This window comes from Polypterus senegalus, chromosome 1 (genome assembly GCF_016835505.1).
Source record: "Polypterus senegalus isolate Bchr_013 chromosome 1, ASM1683550v1, whole genome shotgun sequence".
Lineage (NCBI taxonomy): Eukaryota > Metazoa > Chordata > Cladistia > Polypteriformes > Polypteridae > Polypterus > Polypterus senegalus.
In genome coordinates, this window is record NC_053154.1 from 239,813,353 (window position 1) to 239,834,346 (window position 20,994).

At 38.7% G+C, this 20,994-nt stretch overlaps 1 protein-coding gene across 1 annotated transcript in view; it reads right to left on the reverse strand.

Annotated features, from left to right (window-relative positions):
- The window catches only part of LOC120540101 (cilia- and flagella-associated protein 46), a 248,788-nt gene that overhangs the window by 129,675 nt on the left and 98,119 nt on the right, over positions 1 to 20,994 (reverse strand). Inside the window, exons 21-27 of the mRNA XM_039770591.1 lie at positions 15,850 to 15,957; positions 8,420 to 8,601; positions 7,512 to 7,643; positions 7,181 to 7,346; positions 1,831 to 1,921; positions 1,538 to 1,685; positions 1,168 to 1,351 (exon numbers count right to left, since the gene is read on the reverse strand). Of these exons, the coding sequence (XP_039626525.1) occupies positions 1,168 to 1,351; positions 1,538 to 1,685; positions 1,831 to 1,921; positions 7,181 to 7,346; positions 7,512 to 7,643; positions 8,420 to 8,601; positions 15,850 to 15,957 (1,011 nt within the window). The remainder of the gene's footprint in view (positions 1 to 1,167; positions 1,352 to 1,537; positions 1,686 to 1,830; positions 1,922 to 7,180; positions 7,347 to 7,511; positions 7,644 to 8,419; positions 8,602 to 15,849; positions 15,958 to 20,994) is intronic.

Consider the following 20,994-nt stretch of genomic DNA (forward strand, 5'->3'; position numbering starts at 1 on the left):
TTGCGCCGTTTATAAATAAGATATTTTTTCCGTTTCTTTACCTTGCTTTCTTTCTTTCCTGCTTTCTTGCATTGTTTCGTTTTTGGCAGCGTTTCTATGAAGTTGTGGATTTGCCTGCGAGTATTTAGTGACAGCGTGTCTATTAACTTGTGGATTTTTCTGCAAGTATTTAGCAACAGCGAGACAAAGTTGTTTCCATCTAGCTGCATCCGAAAATGTACCACAACATCTGACACGCCTCCTTTTTACTGTTTCCTCACAGCTTGGAGTGCTGCTGGTGAATGGCCTTATATGGGCAGGCAGTCAATTACATGGGAGGCGTGGGGATGGAGGAAGCAATATAGGCAGGCAGCCAACTACGAGAGAGACGTGGTGATGGAGGATGCAACTCCGCCTCACACGGCGACCGAGCTGCAGGCTATGGTCGTATATATGTACGTAAGTAGTATTCAGTTATGACCGTTACATGTAGAATTTCGAAATGAAACCTGCTTAACTTTTGTAAGTAACCTGTAAGGAATGAGCCTGCCAAATTTCAGCCTTCTAACTACATGGGAAGTTGGAGAATTAGTGATGAGGGAGTCAGTGAGTCAGTGAGTCAGTCAGTCAGTGATCAGTGATCAGCGATACATTAATGTATAGATCAATGCATGTAATATCCACACAGGTTGACTTCAGGTTTTGTATTTTTGAGACAACCTGAAGTGTGCTTGAATATATGACGAGCTTTTGAGTTAAGGTTGTCACAAACTAAGATTTAGAAGATAACTGTGTAAATGTAGTACATGTATAGTGTTAATGAATCAACATTTTGATTCAGCAAAAACTTATGACTAGTTATAATACTGTATATCAAGTGTCAGTTCTTTTGAGTGACAGCTACAATGCTGGGGGGTTGAATTCATGGGTGAAACACAAAGGCTGATGTAGAAGTCATGTTAACAAATTAAGTTAAGTCACAAGGATGACAAGTATACTACTATACTAAATGGTGAAAATGCATGAGTATAAGTTACAACAGAAATAGATTTAGTGAATGTTTTTGAAAAATCCTAAGAAATAACAGTCAAATGACACTAAACTTCATTACATATAATATTAATTTTAAAACTTTTTCTACATCATAATATGAATAATTACATTCATTGCAGGCAGTAGCTGACTAACCTTTAATGATCCAATTGCATTTTGGTAACATGATAATTTGTCTGCCGTTTCCTTTGAACAATCCGCCAGTCTGGACCACATGTAAGAGATGTAATCTTCCGTTTCATTTCTTAACTTCTGCATATCCATCATTGTATTTTGTCCAAGTCTAGCTTTCACAATAGCTCTGTGCTTAAACAGGAATCTAAAAGTATATACAAAGCCAAATGACAGAGACATTCAGGTAATACTAAAACTGTACTGCATGTTCATCACTTATTTAAAATAAGTGCAGGATGTTAACAGTATTACATTAAAATTGATATTAAACCAATCCATAAAAAGGGAAGCAGAAGCTAAAAAGAAATTTAATGCAGCTCTGCATACTCACAATCTGTGTTTTGTTCGGGGCATTTGCCAGATTGCTTCATCTAGAACATTCAACCCTGCTTCCCAGTCATTGTTATCAGCATATGTAAAAAACAGGAGTGCATACATAGCTGTTCTCAAAGTGAGATCCTCTTCTGGATTTCCAATACCTGCACAGTAGATGCAATAATTGTACTGAATAGCGCATAAAAAGAGAGATCTTAATTACGCTGGAAATATCAGATCTACAAATATTAATACAGGGCATAAGGCTGCATGTTTAATTTATTTAATTACATCATAATTGTATTTTACTTGTTACTGAAGGTCCAGTTTGTCTGAAAACAGGTGTTGCAGAAAGTTCAGATGATGGTCTTGGAACAACTGTTAATAATTCTCCTTCATCCTGTTTTAAAGAAACAAATATAAACTTTTATTAATAAGATTGAAAAACATACTTTGCAAATAATTTTTCAAGAAATATATACATGAGTTTTCTCCAGGTGTTCCAGTCTCCTTCCACAGATCAAAAAAATGCAGGGTTAGATGGATTGGCGAAGCTAAATTAGCGTGATGTGTGCATGTGTGTGAATGTGTTTCCCTGCGATGGACTGGCATGCTTGTTAGGATCAGCTTCAGCACCCTGCGACAATGCTCAGGATTAAGTGGGCTTAGAAAATGGTATGGTATGGTATATGGCTAAAATGGAAAAGAATTCAAACACATAAAAAAGAATTTATAACTAGTACGTGGATAAAATAAAGTAATATATCATAGTCTGCTGATTACAACACATAATAATGTAATAACAAGGTGGGGGGTAATCATTTTTAATTGATATAATGTTATTTGGATTTCACCTTTATGTAAGTTCATAATTCTATGATATTATCATTATAACAACAAATCTTGACATAGTTAACTGTCTAGTATGACAAATGAAAGTATGCAAAACACAATACATTTCATAAAAGCATATTGTGTTGCACATGTATGAATGGTGAGTCCCTTACATTGTATGTACTTATTTCAGGGCAGCAAATGGGTGTAATGATGGGGTGGAACACTTTTAAATAATCAACATTTTCCTCTGTAAAATGGAAGAACAGTGATTAGAAGAAGCGTAACGTCATTCCCTCCTATAGTTCCCCTGCCCAACCAGAATAAAAGCCATTGGCAAATCCCAGGAGCCAACACTTACGACTTGTGTTAATCAGCAAAATTCACATTTCCACAGTAGATACAGTGCATCCGGAAAGTATTCACAGCGCATCACTTTTTCCACATTTTGTTATGTTATAGCCTTATTCCAAAATGGATTCAATTCATTTTTTTCCTCAGAATTCTACACACAACACCCCATAATGACAATGTGAAAAAAGTTTACTTGAGGTTTTTGCAAATTTATTAAAAATAAAAAAACTGAGAAATCCCATGTACATAAGTATTCAAAGCCTTTGCTCAATACTTTGTCGATGCACCTTTGGCAGCAATTACAGCTTTAAGTCTTTTTGAATATGATGCCACAAGCTTGGCACACCTATCCTTGGCTAGTTTCTCCCATTCCTCTTTGCAGCACCTCTCAAGCTCCATCAGGTTGGATGGGAAGCGTTGGTGCACAGCCATTTTAAGATCTCTCCAGAGCTGTTCAATCAGATTCAAGTCTGGGCTCTGGCTGGGCCACTCAAGGACATTCACAGAGATGTCCTGAAGCCACTCCTTTGATATCTTAGCTGTGTGCTTAGGGTCATTGTCCTGCTGAAAGATGAACCGTCGCCCCAGTCTGAGGTCAAGAGCGCTCCGGAGCAGGTTTTCATCCAGGATGTCTCTGTACGTTGCTCTAGTCATCTTTCCCTTTATCCTGACTAGTCTCCCAGTTCCTGCCACTGAAAAACATCCCCACAGCATGATGCTGTCACCACCATGTTTCACTGTAGGGATGGTATTGGCCTGGTGATGAGCGGTGCCTGGTTTCCTCCAAACGTGACACCTGGCATTCACACCGAAGAGTTTCATCAGTTCTCATCAGACCAGAGAATTTTGTTTCTAATGGTCTGACAGTCCTTCAGGTGCCTTTTGGCAAACTCCAGGCGGGCTGCCATGTGCCTTTTACTAAGGAGTGGCTTCCGTCTGGCCACTCTACCATACAGGCTTGATTGGTAAATTGCTGCAGAGATGGTTGTCCTTCTGAAAGGTTCTCCTCTCTCCACAGAGGACCTCTGGAGCTCTGACAGGGTTACCATCGGGTTCTTGGTCACCTCCCTGACTAAGGCCCTTCTCCCCCGATCGCTCAGCTTAGATGGCCGGCCAGCTCTAGGAAGAGTCCTGGTGGCTTCGAACTTATGGATGACTGAGGCCACTGTGCTCATTGGGACCTTCAAAGCAGCAGAAATTTTTCTGTAACCTTCCCCAGATTTGTGCCTCGAGACAATCCTGTCTCGGAGGTCTACAGACAATTCCTTTGACTTCATGGTTGGTTTGTGCTCTGACATGAACTGTCAACAGTGGAACCTTATATAGACAGGTGTGTGCCTTTCCAAATCATGTCCAATCAACTGATTTTACCACAGGTGGACTCCAATTAAGCTGCAGAAACATCTCGAGGATGATCAGGGGAAACAGGATGCACCGGAGCTCAATTTTGAGCTTCATGGCAAAGGCTGTGAATACTTATGTACATGTGCTTTCTCAGTTTTTTATTTTTAATAAATTTGCAAAAACCTCATGTAAACTTTTTTCACGTTGTCATTATGGGGTGTTGTGTGTAGAATTCTGAGGAAAAAATGAATTGAATCCATTTTGGAATAAGGCTGTAACATAACAAAATGTGGAAAAAGTGATGCGCTGTGAATACTTTCTGGATGCACCGTATGCTGTGTTTACGATTGACTATGCTTGGCAAGTATTTTCCTGGAAATTCACTGTGCAGCTGGCTTCGAAACACTTTTTTTTTTCCCAGCGCCCCATTATACATTGCAAGGCCAGGGTGACATCACAGAGATGCAGCAGTCAATGTTGGATTGTACAGCTATCCCAAGTATATAACACAGATAGTGAGTACTAGTAGTGAGCTAAATGCTAGTGGAAAACTTGCAGATACATTTAAACATAAACTGTGCATTCAGAAGAAAACTGGAAATGTGTCTGTGTACTTGTGTATTAAAGGCAATACAGTATTTTTTACATATGTGACCGGTATGTAATATCTGAGCATACCCCTCTAATAATATTATCCAAAGTGCTGTGCAGTTAATGGAGACAGGAAGGAGTGAAGAATGCATATGCTTTAGTGGTGCACTTATTTGGTAGGAGAGGCAGTGTGAAAGCAAAAGCATCAGAGAAAAAAAAACCAAAACTAAACTTTTAGTTCAAGAAAGATGAGTACCTGCTATCAAATCTATGGGGGAAAAACCTTAGTGAATTCAAGCTTTGTGTCTCATACTGTATGCAAGCAATTTTACTGTTCTGATATTTAATTCTGTTAATTAGATCTTAAATCAAATCAGGGTTGCACAGTGTTTCGCCTACTGCCTCAAAGCTCAGATGACATATTTGGCCACAATAATCTGTCTAGTACAGTTGGGGACTGGACACTTAAAAGACCACTGCACCATTATAATCCACTCCGATGGATTCATTCCGATCTCAGATTGAGCAAATTCAGTGAGGTTCAGTCATCACTACATATGACATCCTTCCAGCTCCCACAATAGGCCACCAAAAACTTACTAGGATGACATAAATCTTTTACCTTTTTAAACGTTCTGGTCTTCTTTGCCATTACATTTTACAAAATGATACACATATATTATTTGCTCTGGTCAAGCACTCCACAATGTTCTTTCTCAATGCATTTAAAATGTATTTAAAATTGTCATCCAAAATGGATTAAGAAAGTTGGTCTGTATGTACTTCAAATATCATTTGAAACAACAATCCTTTTATAGCTCCTTTCCAGAAAAAAAGCCTCTGATACATATGTTCTTAAAACACTGAAGTAAAACTAATAACAAACATAATAGTAAAATACAGAGGTTAATTTAAATCAGGGATTGTCTTCATAATAATTGCTAACAGCACTGACTTTTACTGAAACAATTACATGCTTTTCAGATTCAAGGCAGTAACAACCTGTATTTCTAAACATGGCAGAATAATGTTAAACATTAGCACACATGTCCGCAATATTCATTTATCATAGTTACTTAAGGAATGTGCCTGATTCATCCTGACCCCATGGTATTAAACACACAATTCTGTTTTTCTGCTTTAGGAAATATAATTAATCCATTCATTTTCAGAACCCACTTAGTCCATTATTAGAAGACAGAAAGCTAGGGCCAATCCCAGTGGAAATAGTCTACTTGCTGAAACTAAACCTGGACATAAAGTTAGTCTATTGCAGGAGAAGAATAATGTGAATAATTCATCACAGTGCATTCCCACTTTCACATTAACATTCATATAAGACTAGAATACCAGGATACAGGAGTAACTCATTAACCAACATCAACATTTCTTGGAGGGGCACATGAGTACCTTGAGAACACAAAGAAACAGAGTAAAGGAAACATGAGAAAGGTGCTATAGAAATAAAATGTACTATTATTATTATTATTATTATTATTATTATTATTATTATTAAAAGTGCACATTCTATAGACAAACACACAGTGACCAGGCTGGGATTTCTAACCACCAGTCTGGAGCTGAATGGTAGCAGTCATAATTTTTTTCTCTCTTTATTTAAACAAACAGTACACACCCCCTAACTTCTTTTAAAAAGAGTGTCTAAATTTCATGTCATAAAACTAATAACATTATTTTAAGTACAGGTTATAAATTAATCTTTAAGATTTTGTAAGCTTTGACACTCAAAATCACATGCTTCAATTGTTTGAAGTATATTTGCCAAATAACTACAACTCAACTGATTTGAAAGCAGTAAGCCCAGCTTCATTTAAAAAACTACTGGAGAGAATTCTCATTCAACTAAATTACACTAAACTAAAAAGGATTCCAACAGAAATAATTCTAATGTAAGATACAACAACAACATTTATTTATGTTGCACACTGTCTTAAAAATGGCACAGCTCAAAGTGCTTTACAAGATAAAGAGAGAAAATTTTATATGAAACAAAAGTAAGATCAGACAATACTAAGTAATAAAGAATAAAGTATGGTCAGATGGCCGGGAGGAGAGAAAAAACAAACAAACAAAAAAAAACTCCAGATGGACTGGAGAAAAGATACATCATACTATTCATACATTAGTTAAAAGAGATATATACAATTTTACTTCAGAATAAAAGAGTAAAATGCACTCTCAAACTTTTACACTAATAACCAATACTCATTTACTGGCCAGTCACTCTTCAGGTAACTGCTTCAGAAATAATAGCTTTTGTCACATGCCACTACAAAATCCTTCATAAATAGGATTTGTAATAGATTTGTGTTTTGATGACAGCATAAACGTGGTACAGTTATAATAATTTAAATTGAATTCTCTTGTAAAATATTTGTAAATGTGCTAGTTATTTGAAGCTTAAGGTGGTACATCATGGTTACAAGCAAAATAAAAAAATAAAAATAAAAAAACAATTCAGTTCAAAAAGCTAAAATATTTCAACTCCCTCTGTTAAGACCCTGCTATTTCTTACCAAATGCTCCTTTTGGCTAGTACAGTTTACAGCTTTCAGAATTTTTACAATGGAGTCTCTTAGGAGCTGCCTTTCTGACGGTAAATGCATAATAGGCAGGCATGCATTCCAAAAGTGCCGTGCTGCTGTCATTGCAAGTCTGTTGTTTCCAGCTTTTTCTGCATAGCTAAAAAAATCAAAAGGAAGTCAGTGATAACTATGGAAACTGCCATAAAATAAGGCCAGAATAAATACATAATTAAATCAAAAATAGTCAGTTTAAGGATATTTAGTATTAAAATGCATGTTTATCCTGTATAACCTTTATTGAATAAACGGGGAATATTCTTACCAGGCACTTAATTCAAATGCATTCAATGCAGCATTAAGTAAATTTCGATTTCCAGCAGAAGACTGAAATATACTTTGACCCTGGGTACAGAAAATAATGCTGAACATTTCTTGTACCACACTATAATCACATCTGTGAAGAAAAACATGGAAAAATGGAAAAATCTAATTATAAAATGTAAAATTTCAGGCTTGCATTGCTATTGAAAATAATATGGATAATAAATTACAGAATGTTAAAATAAAGAATTTAACACACTGATGTCATTATACATTTCAAGATATCTAATATTCATTCTTTGATTAGATGTTCCATTAGATTTTTCACTGATATTCTGTACCTTTAATACTGTATACTGTACATCAATTAGTGGACACATTTCCACAACGCTTATACACACTAATCATGCATTTGCTTTTGGTTGTGCAGAGCAGGGTATTTAATATTTGCATTTTATGAGTGTAGTATTCATTTCTCTCCATAGAGGTCATACTTATTCTACATTTAACTTATACTTCCCCATTAAAATGTGTAAGGTATATAATATAATGTAAAATACTTTTAATGACAAAAACTGAATATAATACTAGAACATAAAATTATAAAATACAACTTACTGTACATTACTTACATAGTTAAGAAATGATGATCAAATGTAGACCTTTACAAATAGTGTAAGGAGGCAGCTGAAACCCATACTGTACAACATGGAGAAAATGCAACTATAATAAAAAGTTCCCCTGTATACCATATTGTACTAGGTAGCTTTAATGAACATTTGCTAATTTGGCCACTACACAATATTCTACAAAGGATTCTTGTGCTTTTAAAACTTTTAGTATAATTATAATAAAAAGCAGACTGATCTGTAAAAAAACAAAAGAGTAATATTTTTAAGGTTAACTTACATTGTTAGTTTATTCAGATTCACTTTCTTTGTAGCTGCTTCTTCCAACCCTTTTGCCTTCTGGGTACATAGCATTACTAAATCATGATCATTAGACAAAAGAGAAAAGTGTGCTAACTGTATCCATGCTTGCAGTTCAACAACTGCATCAGTCCAAGTGCAGTCCGACATCACCTTTGCCATCTGAAATAATGTAGTAACATTTATATCTTTTTGTTTTTTTACAATACAGAAGATTTACACTTGAAGGCAAAAATTCAGCAAAATAGTTCAATGTAAAAAGGTAATACAGAGAAAGTTGGATGAAACAATGAAGACAGAGATTTAACTCAGGTGAAGGTAGGAGAAACTTAATTAAAATTATATGAATAACACATCGAGAAGAAGAATAATAACAATGAAATTTGACAGTCGAATAAAAGTAGAATGTGATAATCCCTCAAATCTGCTCTGATGTTCCGGCCTAGGATAACTCCTGCTTACTGATGAAAGTCCAACCTGAGAATCCTCCTTACCAATGATCCTCCTCTTACAATCTGCTCTTCAGTAAAAGCCTTTTAGCACATTTTAGCACAACACGCTTCAGCAGAGCATAGCAGGTCCCTGTTTGGCAGACAAACCCATATGTGATGTTTATATAATACAATACAATACAGTTTATTTTTGTATAGCCCAAAATCACACAGGAAGTGCCGCAATGGGCTTTAATAGGCCCTGCCTCTTGACAGCCCCCAGCCTTGACTCTCTGAGAAGACAAGGAAAAACTCCCAAAAAAAACTTGGAAGAAACCTTGGGAAAGGCAGTTCAAAGAAAGACCCCTTTCCAGGTAGGTTGGGCGTACAGTGGGTGTCAAAAGAAGGGGGTCAATACAATACAATACACAGAACAGAACAAATCCTTAATACAGCATAAAAATAAAAATTTTAGAAGTACGGAGCAGAATTTAACAGTAGATGATATCACATAATAAGATTTGGATATTTTTAGAGTCCTGGAGACCTCATCCATCAAGCTGCCTCCCCCATTTGGCCATTCCACGGCTGAAAGAGTGCTGGGCCAGCCAATCCGATGAAAGGACCCCTCTTATGTAAACTTACTTTCAAATGTAACTTTTCCTTCATCAAAATATCCAAATATAATATAACCTTGCACTGCTTTTGGACATACAATCCTGAGCTGAAAGGGTCTGATGAAACCATTTGGACTTGAAAAGAATTGGTAAGGAAATACCTTAGATTGAGAACAATGAAAGCCCATTTCCACTTATCAGTATATCTAGATTCTACCAATTAAGTATCTATTTAGCTAGTTGTAACAGAAATGTATTTGCCTGACAGTTTAAAACAGTTTGTAACTAGTGTGGCATCCCCGGCCGGGACGCCCAGGAGGACCGGAGGAGGGCTTGTGCCTCCTCCAGACAGCGAGGGGGCGTCCGCCCTGGTTATGTTGGGAGCCTCGGGTAAAGGGCTTGAAAGCCCAGCCCTGTAGGGACCCGTGGCCACCACCAGGTGGCGCCCAGGTGCCTGAATATCCCTGGAGCCCAGCACTTCCGCCACACCAGGAAGTGCTGGGGGGAAGATGACAGGGGACACCCGGACGGCTTCCGAGTGCGCAGCCAGCACTTCTGCCACACTGGGGCGTGTCTGCGGAGGAGTGCCGGGAAGCAGCTGGAGCCCTTCCGGGTTCCTATTTAAGGGGCCGCCTCCCTTCAGTCGATGGTGGAAGTCGGGTGGAAGAGGACGGAGCTAGAGAGAGGATGGGAGGCGGCAAGAGAGAGGCATTTTGACTGTGTGGCCTGGACATTTGGGGGAACGGTGCAAGAGGCACTGGGACGTGCACTGACGTAATTATTGTACATATTCCTGTAAATAAACGTGTGTTGGGTGAACTTACGATGTCCGTCTGTCTGTGTCCGGGCCAGCGGCCACACTAGTCAAATAACCCGTTGGGCAACTCTGTCCTGCCATAGTGCATGCAGCAGTAAAAAAGTTAACAGCAGGTTCTCATGGTAAATCTTTTTGAAGCTGAACCAAGATGACTTGAAGAATGCATGTAACCTGTTACTCTGAAGGCTTCAAAGCTAGGATCATCACTGCACTTGCCTTAGTCTTCACCCAGTCTCAGATGAGGATGGTGACTCTTGGAAGAGCAAGGCTTTTCCAGTATATTAACTTGCTCAATAGCTTTTTTGTACCATATAATTTCTGAATTTCTATTGAGTAATGGGTTATGAAGGGGTTCATTTTGACTTTCTGTCTCACTTCTATTTAGTAATTCTCTGAGAAAACACCATCTCAGAACTGTAAATTAGAGGGTAAATGATGACTGCCAGATTACTAGCCTGCATTAAAGTGTATAAAACGTTCTCTACAAGGCACACTGTGATTACTTTTCCAGAACAACAGATATAAATGTTAATAACCCCTGCTAATTTCATTCAGAGCAATAGCTAACATGACCTATAACAAATCTGAAATGTCTGAAATAATTTCAATTAATATAAGTTGCAATGATTTTATGTACAGTATTTCTTTAAAAAAAAAAAACAAAATGTGCTGCATTTGAAAATGCCAACAGCTGCTGGCAGAATTCTGAATTCTGCAGCATATTCTGTTATGAAAATATTTGTAAGCCTTATCGTCCCAAAATCAGATTTTGGCCTTGTAACTTCTGTTTCAAGCATCAGAGAACAGATGTAAATTCTTTGGACGGTCATCTAGTACAAGACCAATAAAATCACTGCTTTGGTTCACTACAACAGTCTGCACCTATGCTTAACATTTTACTAAGAAGTAACTAAATCCAAATAATTTTTTTCTTATAATGATCCATGTGTTTTTCACTTGTTCATTGTTGGCTACATGATCTTATTAAAGGTATGACATGAGTTCCCATGATTTTAGCTCTTACATTAGAAAGAACTGAAAAATCTATAAAGGTGTGTTCAACTTTAACATCCACAATGCATTTTTTATTTTTGCATGCAAAAATTTGAAAGCAATACATTTTATTTGACACTTGAAATATTCCATCTGTCTCAAAAATGATTTCAATGCTAATTTATATTGACTTGTTATAACTACTTCCTGGGGACCTGTCAACCCACCTAAGCATGTCACTGTTTCCTGCAGAAATGTTATCTTGCTTCGGGAGAAATGTAGATTATTCAGTCACATAAGACCAGGGAGGTGCAAAGCTGATTGTGTAATATGCATTATTAAATAAATTATACGTTATAAGTTTATGTACCATAGCTAATTTAAACAGGTTAAAAGGATAATGGCATCAGCACTGCCACAAGACCTCAAACTAAAAAGTTCCTAGTATATGTGTCCATTTAAAATAATGATTAGTCAAATGGAAAACATTAGGTGACACAAAGAAGGATAATCAGTCAGTTTAGGCAAATGAAGAGCAAATGTGAGCTTAAAATTGCTTATAATGAAGTTACCTCTTTTGAAAGCATCTATGAAATGAGACAACAGCAACAACAGCAGAGTTTGTGTGTAATTTTTGCTTTTGGTAATTACTTTGTTGGCACCTTTAAATTGTGTGCAAAAGACATACAGGCAAAACAATCTAAAGGATATCTCCCTTGTTTTTCACAGTTTTCTTGTGCCACTAACACAATGTCAGGTGGCATGGTAGTAACAATTATAACATGAATTTTATTTATACAGTACAGTGCCTTTCCCATGCTCAATGAACTTCACAAAAATTCAAATGTAACATCAGGAATAAATGCACAAAACGAAGGTCAAATAAATAACACTGGTTAAAAAAAGACAAACATTAAATTCCAAATCTATATATATATACTGTATATATATCTTATATATAAACGTCAACACTTGGAAGTGTGTGTGTGTGTCTGTCTGTCTGGCCTGGAAGTGTGAGGCGGCCCGGAAGTATGAGGCTACAGCATGAAGCTCAAAGAAATCGACTCTGTCACCAAAGTGAAACCGCCGAGAAAACAGAAACTGGCTTAGCCACTTATACACAAGCGAGGCGAGCACATCGGCAAACCGAATGCTGATGCAATTGATTGATTGAAGTGCCAGAATCCATGGTTTCTAGGAGCCTGAGCTTTTTACAGCACGGGCTTACCCAGCTTGTAAATATATATATATATACATAGCATATACTGTGTTATACTGAATACCCTAAAAAAGTATTTAGGTACTGAATATTGAATATACAGTCCTTGATATATTCAGATTTCTCAGTTAATACAAGTTAAACATATTTAAATTAAACTGTAACCTAAAAATGCACTTTAATCAGTGTCAGTTGAAGCCCATTTTGAGCCCTAGGCAGGGTGGACACGCATTGTCCATATTGAGTAGTTGGTATTAGACTTTGATGAAGAGGGAGGGGAGGCTCCCCCTTGGTGTCCTTAGCATGTGCCCCTTCAGTAGTACAAATGCCACTGCTTTATGTATATGCGGACCTTCTGGAGCATGTGCCCAAGGATGTATGTACAATTTTACATTTCTAAATGGCACTCAACAGTGAACAGCACCAACTCGAGTGTGACTTAAAAAAAAATTACTAGCTCGGAGTGTGTTTCATCCATTTCATATTCTTGATTTGTTCTTCTTTTTAAAAATAAAGTTAAATAAAATTATCATTATAAAAACAAAATCAGGTTATGCATTTTTTTCTGTGGGATACTAACGCGTAACTAACCTGCCAACTAAATGATTAACTAAAATATTAGAATTTAACCTACACATTCTCACATATTCTGTAAATCAAATTAAGTGGCATACAACTTTTCAAAAGATTTTTATTTTCTCATGTAAAGAAATAGCACTTTATGCTTTCACTTACATTAACATTTACTTATTTGACTGACTCTTAGCTTTTGAGGGATAGCCATTTTTCCAGAAAAACAAATGGTGCACATGAAACACCTCTTTACACAATCCTTCAATTCCTGGCATTCGCAGTAATAAGAGACAAGAGCATGTGTGTGTAAACTTTAGATGGTGTGATCTAAGTATTGCGTTGTGTACCTATGTCTTATCTACTCAAATAAAGTCAACCACAAATCAACGTTCAAATCCTCTTTTAACTTTATTTCCTGTTTCAATCTGCAATTAAACTCAAGAGGCTAAAATGCAAACAGAGTAGCCAGTATCAGCAGCAAGTCACACACCATTTTACGTTTCTTCCGCATCTATAGTGCTGCAGCTTAAAACATGCTTGCAAGGAACATGGAGCCACGTTCACTATGGTTGCCAGACCCATGGGGACCAACACAATCCTCATTGCCAGCCCTGTGAGTGCCAGTGTTTGTATTGAAGTCACCCATGACCAGAGGAGTGTAACATATATACATATATACACACTACTAATTAAATGTTTTAGAACACCTCAGTTTTTCCAGTTGTGCTGTGAGGAGCCTATCAAGCAAGCTGGTGACGCTCAGAAACTTGTCTTCTGATTTGTGACTTTAGGTCTGTCAGACCTCTTCCTATTGGAGTTTCTTCCAGATTCCTATTGTCTTTGGATTGTGTAGGACACCATACTCACTGACACTTTGATATTTTTTGCAATATCTCTACACACAACTGACTAAAACACCAAAAGATACTATACTTGAGTGAACAATGTAAACAAATAAAAATCACAAACATCTAATAATGACAATAGGTAAGCCTGCACTGCTGTATTACAGGACGCTGTTATAAGATGCCAGTCAGCAGTGGAGGATTGGAGTCACTGTTGAAAAGAATGGTTGGTGGGCGTGGCATATTCAAATATTGCCATTCTGAGACTTTGAGGGGTGGAAACCTCCAGGGGAGAGTGCACAAACAGGCAGGTACCAGACTCCAAAAAGGGGTGAGCAGTGCTGAGCAGGATGTCACCATGAAGTGTAGTGGGATTCTCAGTTAGAATTTTCTCTTAGAAGCAGGAGTACTTTGAGGCTGGAACACTGGAGCAGACTTGGGGGATTAACATTACTGGGTTTGATCCGTAAAGTAGGGTGCAAGACATTTGTGGCCTGCTCCAGGGCTACCTGTAAATAGTTCTTAGCCTATTGCAGTTTTTCCAGTGTTTGGATTCACACTAAACTACTTAAACGCCAATAAATCTTTATTCTATGTTCATTGTATTTACTGCTCTACTTTCAGTTCATTATAGTATATACACAAATGTCATATTATCCCTACTGTTACCCATTTTAGTTCAAAAGAACACACTTTCCTGTAAAATTCTGTTTTGCAATAACCATCAACAAAAATCAAATCACTAGGAAAAGCAGGAAAAGGCAAGAATTGACCTGATTCAGAAATATTTCCCTCATGTGCCATTGTATAGAGCATCTTAAGAGTAAACAGCTATACTGACTTCATAATACTATTATTAAAACTTGACTGATGCCTTAATCCAAGGCCACACACAGTGTCAGTAGTGTGACTTTAACTCACATCCTTAGGGTTTGAAATCCTAGGTCCTAAGCTTTAAACACTGCTTTACAATAATATTAGACCTTGGTAAAAAAAATATATTATATAAGAAAGGCACCACTGGCATTATAACCCACACCCATTGTCTTACAGATGGTAAAAGATAAAAACTGAAAAGTACAAATTTCTGAATTAGAATAAAAAATAATAAACCAGAATGCATAAACAAAATACCACAAGAAAACAATGAACAATAACATAATTTGTTATACCCATTATTATCCTGAGCACCTAGAAAGAGAAGATGAACTGAGAAAAAGGGAAAGAATATCAGTGTTAGTTAAATGTCATCATGAACTGATGCATTTTAAGTTGCTTTTCAAAAGAAAGAACTGAAAGCTGATATAATTGATAAATGAAAGCCATTCTAAAATATGGTGCAATAGATCTGAAAACCCTGTCAATACTGGGCCAAAGTTAGTTAGGGGCACAACAAAATTGTCAGCATCAGCAGACTTTAGTAGGCAGCCAGAACTGTAGTGATGCAGGAGGTTACTGACATGCCAGGCCATGTAAAGCTTTATAATTACTAGCAGAATATTATATTCAATCCCATGAGACAAAGGGAGCAAATGAAGGTGGTGCAGAACAGGATTGGTAAACAAGATTGTATATCAACCATTTGAAATATATTAAAGGTTTATTTTTTCTCATTTACCAATGTGTAAGTAAAATGAGCACAAATTTTGTCAATTTATAAAAGAATATGTCTTGGAATTATTTTAATTGCTTTCGAGTAAGGACAACACTTAAAAATGCAGTAACTTAGTATTTGCATCATGAAAAAATAAAGTATAACTGGACATTAGAGCCTAATTAGACTTCAACAATCAAAATCAGTAGGAGAAAAAATACCTTTATGTTAAAACATACACATTAATGATCCAGAAAATAGTGTTTGATAATATTTTTTTTTTCAGGATCTCCTTTTTTAAAGTTTATTTTCGTTACTTACCAGAGAAAGACTAGGAGCAGAAAATTCCATTAGTTTTGTATTATTACATGAATGCATTTCCAGTCCAGTAAGTATTTTTGTCATTGCACTCTGAGAAATGTCTTTGCTCTGGGGGAAGGAAACATAAATAGATATTTGATGATACAAATTTTAGTACACATCACTACCAATAGAAATTTCACAAGTTTCCTGTAAAACTAAACTGAAAAGCAAACATTCAAATTAACAAGGATAGCATTTTAAATAGATAACAGTGATAAGCAATGTGAATTTCTAAACCAGCAATATCACTGAGTAAAACTGTGAATGCCAGAATGAGGATGCTTTGAGGGTATTCTAATACCAATTAAATTTGTTCTGTCAGCTGAAGGGAAAAATATTATCCTGTCGCATTTGCTTAGAGCTACCCTCTATTCCTTTGGCCTTTTCTGGCACTCTACTGAGCCTTTCACTTTTGCTCTTCTACCTTGTGTAACACTGAATTGTTTCATTAATTGCCCTGACTGTACCAATTTTATAAATGAGGAAATAAAAATGAACAATATACCATACATTAAAAACTGCAAAGAAAAAGAAGGAAGAATTTTGATGGCATTCAGTTTCTCCAGTAAATTATGAATCTCATTTATTAGAAAGACATGGCATGGATTTCACATAGTGAGAGAATGATCAGTCACCCATGGTGCACAGTATGATTACTTGAAAGCAAACATGTCTGGAATCTATAGAACAGTAATTGCACATGGAGCATCAAAATTCTAGTGCACTGGACAACTTCCTTTGGGCAAGACCATTCAAAGAGATTTAAATTAATAATAGAAAATGTAAATCATTATGGATGTTGACGGATTTAAAAAACAAGAACTATTTGTGTAAGTTACTTTTAGTCACAAATATAAGCATGAGGTATGAATAAACGCAAAAACTATAGCACAAGCCAATTAAATCAGCCATTTAAAAGCAATCATATCGACAACACTTTCAATGTTGCAGTACCAGAATACATGGTGAAATCTGCATCTTTACAGTCTATATTTCTGATAATAAATTGGTTTATATTTTATCATTTATGTTGATTAAAGTAATTGCTAATTATAGTGGTGGCTCAGAGGCCAAGGATCTGCGCCAGTATCCAGAAGGCTACTGGTTTGAATCTTGTTACTGCTAGAAGGGATTCTACTTCATTGGGCCCTTGAGCAAGGCTGTTAACCTGCAATTGCTCCAATTGTGCTGCATAGCAGATGACCCTGCGCTCTGACCCCAAGGAGTATACGATAACTACATTTTGTTGTACCTGTACCATGACAATATCACTGAACCATTATCACAAATCATTATAGGCATTATTGATTTCTATACAGTAATCTTTTATAGTGGATGTGTTCTTTTCTGTGTGGCACTGTGTCAAAGACTTTAGCACTGTTGCCTTAATGCTCCAGAGAACTGAGTTCAGGTATTGGCTGTGTAAACTTTACTTGTTCTTTTAATGGCCTATTTTTCGTTTCTCATTTTATACACATGTCAGTTCGTTTGACTGGACACTATTAATTGGTCTGGCATGAACAATGTGAGTGTTTTAGTGAGTATGCCTTGTTATTAATTGGCTAACTTCCCTGGGCTGCCTTGAACTCAAAAATGCTTGGATAGGCTCCACCTCCTATGATGCTGAATTGGATTAATGTGCCTATATCATGAATGGATTGAAGTTCTCTCTATACTTTTATGACTACGACTACCAACATATACAGTATATGAAGATAAAGATATGAAACTATGTCACTGAATTTTACAGTTATGACTGTAGAGAAAAGCTGGTAACTCAGCTACTATTCATGTTCTTAGAATATCTTAATATAGTCTAAATAACCTTTTTGTAGCACTGTCAAAGGTGTGAGTCACTGCCTTGCACCCAAAAGATGAGGCCGAGTCTAAGGAATTCTCGAAAATCAGCTTTATTCAACTTGAAACAGGAACAGCAAAGATATTTATTGCAGCGGGAACTACTACTTAACTTTGCATTTTATGTATATACATATATACAGTATATATATATTGTAACAGAATAAGATGCTTCTCGCACCCTTGCACCCTCAGACACCACGTCAGACACTAGGTAAAAGTCCAATACTTATATTTATTTTATAATAAAGTGCACAAAGCACCCTCTACTCCCAAATACTCCAATAAACAATAACCAATAACAAATCCTCCACTCCCAGACGCTTAGCCACCCTGCCTCCCAACTCAGCTCATCGTCTGGGAGCTCCCATAGTCCTTTTATGTTCCCTGACCCGGAGGTGTTCCTTCCCAACAGTCCACAAGTCCTTATTCCTTCCGGGTCAGGGTAAATAATGTTTCTCACCCCGAAGCCTGCCGCTCTTCCTATGACGAACTTCCGGGTCATAGGGCATGAAGAATTCTTCGGTCCTCCCTGCAGCTCCCTCTCGTGGCCCCCATGGCATCCAGCAGGGCGGTGCACAAAAACTACATGGTCCATAATGCCCTGCTGGTCTTCTGGGATCTCCATGCTGCAAGGAGGGCTCCACCTGGCGGCTTGGGGGTATTGGCCGGGGTACATGGCCGGCCATATCTTACAGTACTCCCCCCCCAACGAATTATAAAGATTCGGAGCGGCCTGCCCCGAGAGGGAAGTCTTCCTCCAAGAGGACGCGTCATCCGGGCTCTGACTGCGTTGTCCCTGTCCTCGAGCAAACCTTGGGGGAACGGTGTACCTCCTGTCTCCCCGGGGACATTGGCGCCACTCGTGACCCGGTCGCTGGCAATTGTAGCACCGAAGTCCTCCTGATTGGCTCTTTTCCCGAGACCTGAAACATCTCGGGAACTCGGTCAGCTCCACCCTTTCCCCCGCCAAGGAGGGTTTTCTGGCCGCCTCCTGCTCTCCGCCCTTTTTCCCACCTTGTCAGGAGACCCACGGTGTATTTCGGGATCTCCTGCTTACTTGTCGGCGACAGCTTGAGTCTCTATTAGAGAAAGAGAGCCTCTTTGCTGTTTGCATGCCCGCTGACTTTAAAGAAACCAGAGGCGGCGTCTTCAGCACCGCATCGCTCCGAGAGACAGCACTTTTCAGCTGCTCTGGTACGATCAGTGCTTCCACCGCCCCTTCTGTCATCACACCACACTCGTTTGTAGGGCTCGTAGTGACTTGGCACCCGCTACTAATTAACCGCGGGCCCGCGTCACTCTGTGTCCCTTTATTCTGTGCGGTACCGTAAAACTCACCTGTACCGCCAAATCAATCATAATGGGAGACTCCTGACCAAATCGCCGTAGGAATTCATCCACCCTCCTTAAAGGCGCTTCGGCCGCTGCTCCCAGATCCCCAGTGATCTTCTTTATTGTCTCCACCACCTGTAAAATTTGTGCACGGGCTGAAGCAACTTTTCCAGCTCGTGCACGTCCAAAAAGTTACTTAATTCACCCGGAGGCATGCTCGAGCCATCATTAGCCTTACCCTCCGGGTGGGAGCCAATAAACACGGCCGCTCCTGGCACGTGCTCAGACAGGTCCCGCAAGGGAGCCTGGGATTTGGAGTTCTTTTCGGAGGACCGCGGTGCCGCTTTTGGCTGACTGTGATCCGTCTGTATCAATTTATCGACGGACCGATCAATCATTTCCCGGACCTCCTTACCTTTTGTAGGGAGAGCGGTACTTCGATCGCCTCCCCTTTCCCCTTCGAAAAACTCAAGTCCGTCTTTTCTTGGGCGAAGCCACAAACAGCTGGATACGGAACGTCACCTTCCTGGAATCCCTTGTGGTAGGTCACGTGTCCTCGCCGCACCCGTAATGCGGAAGTGCTTCGGGTTACTCGCTTGCCTGAATGAGAGCGCGCCATCGCTTCGGTCGGTCTTCTGCCTCCGCAGAGCCTTCGGATGGACATCTGGGAGGTATGTACATGGGACATCATGTGTTAATTTAAAAGATTATTCAGTACATTCCCGTACATACCTCGCCGGTGACGTCCTCCTCCGAAATCTCTCCGAAATGCGTAGCCGCTCCATAGCTCCTCTTGAGCGCAGGCAATGCCGAGCTAGACCTCCGCTGTTGCTGGCGCTCTGCTTTGTCTTCTTCTTCCCCATGACGGACTTGATAAAGATGAGGTTTCTGGCGATTTTTCTGTGTGTGTCGTGACGCTGTCTTCCCGGGATATTCTGTCCACAATAAATTTTTTAAATTCAGGTCCTCTGCCAAACTGACGGCCAGAGAATCCTGCCGGAGCTACGCCAATTGTAACAGAATAAGATGCTTCTCGCACCCTTGCACCCTCAGACACCACGTCAGACACTAGGTAAAAGTCCAATACTTATATTTATTTTATAATAAAGTGCACAAAGCACCCTCTACTCCCAAATACTCCAATAAACAATAACCAATAACGAATCCTCCACTCCCAGACGCTTAGCCACCCTGCCTCCCAACTCAGCTCATCGTCTGGGAGCTCCCATAGTCCTTTTATGTTCCCTGACCCGGAGGTGTTCCTTCCCAACAGTCCACAAGTCCTTATTCCTTCCGGGTCAGGGTAAATAATGTTTCTCACCCCGGAAGCCCGTCGCTCTTCCTATGACGAACTTCCGGGTCATAGGGCATGAAGAATTCTTCGGTCCTCCCTGCAGCTCCCTCTCGTGGCCCCCATGGCATCCAGCAGGGCGGTGCACAAAAACTACATGGTCCATAATGCCCTGCTGGTCTTCTGGGGACCTCCATGCTGCAAGGAGGGCTCCACCTGGCGCTTGGGGGTATTGGCCGGGGTACATGGCCGGCCATATCTTACAATATATATATATACAGTAATCCCTCCTCGATTGAAGTGGTTGCGTTCCAGAACCCCCCCTCGATAGGTGAAAATCCACGAAGTAGAAACCATATGTTTGTATGGTTATTTTTATATATTTTAAGCTCTTAGAAACTCTCCCACACTGTTTATAAATATTCTCCGCACAGTTATACAGTAAAACCTCGTTTATAGCGGTTGATCACCTCCAGACAGATAAATGAGTTTCCAAGAAGTAGGATATTGTATTTATAAATCTAATATTTTCGCAGTTAGAGCATTGAAAACCTGTTTACGACCTTCTAAATACGTTTTCTAACATTATTAGAGCCCTCTTGACATGAAATAACACCCTT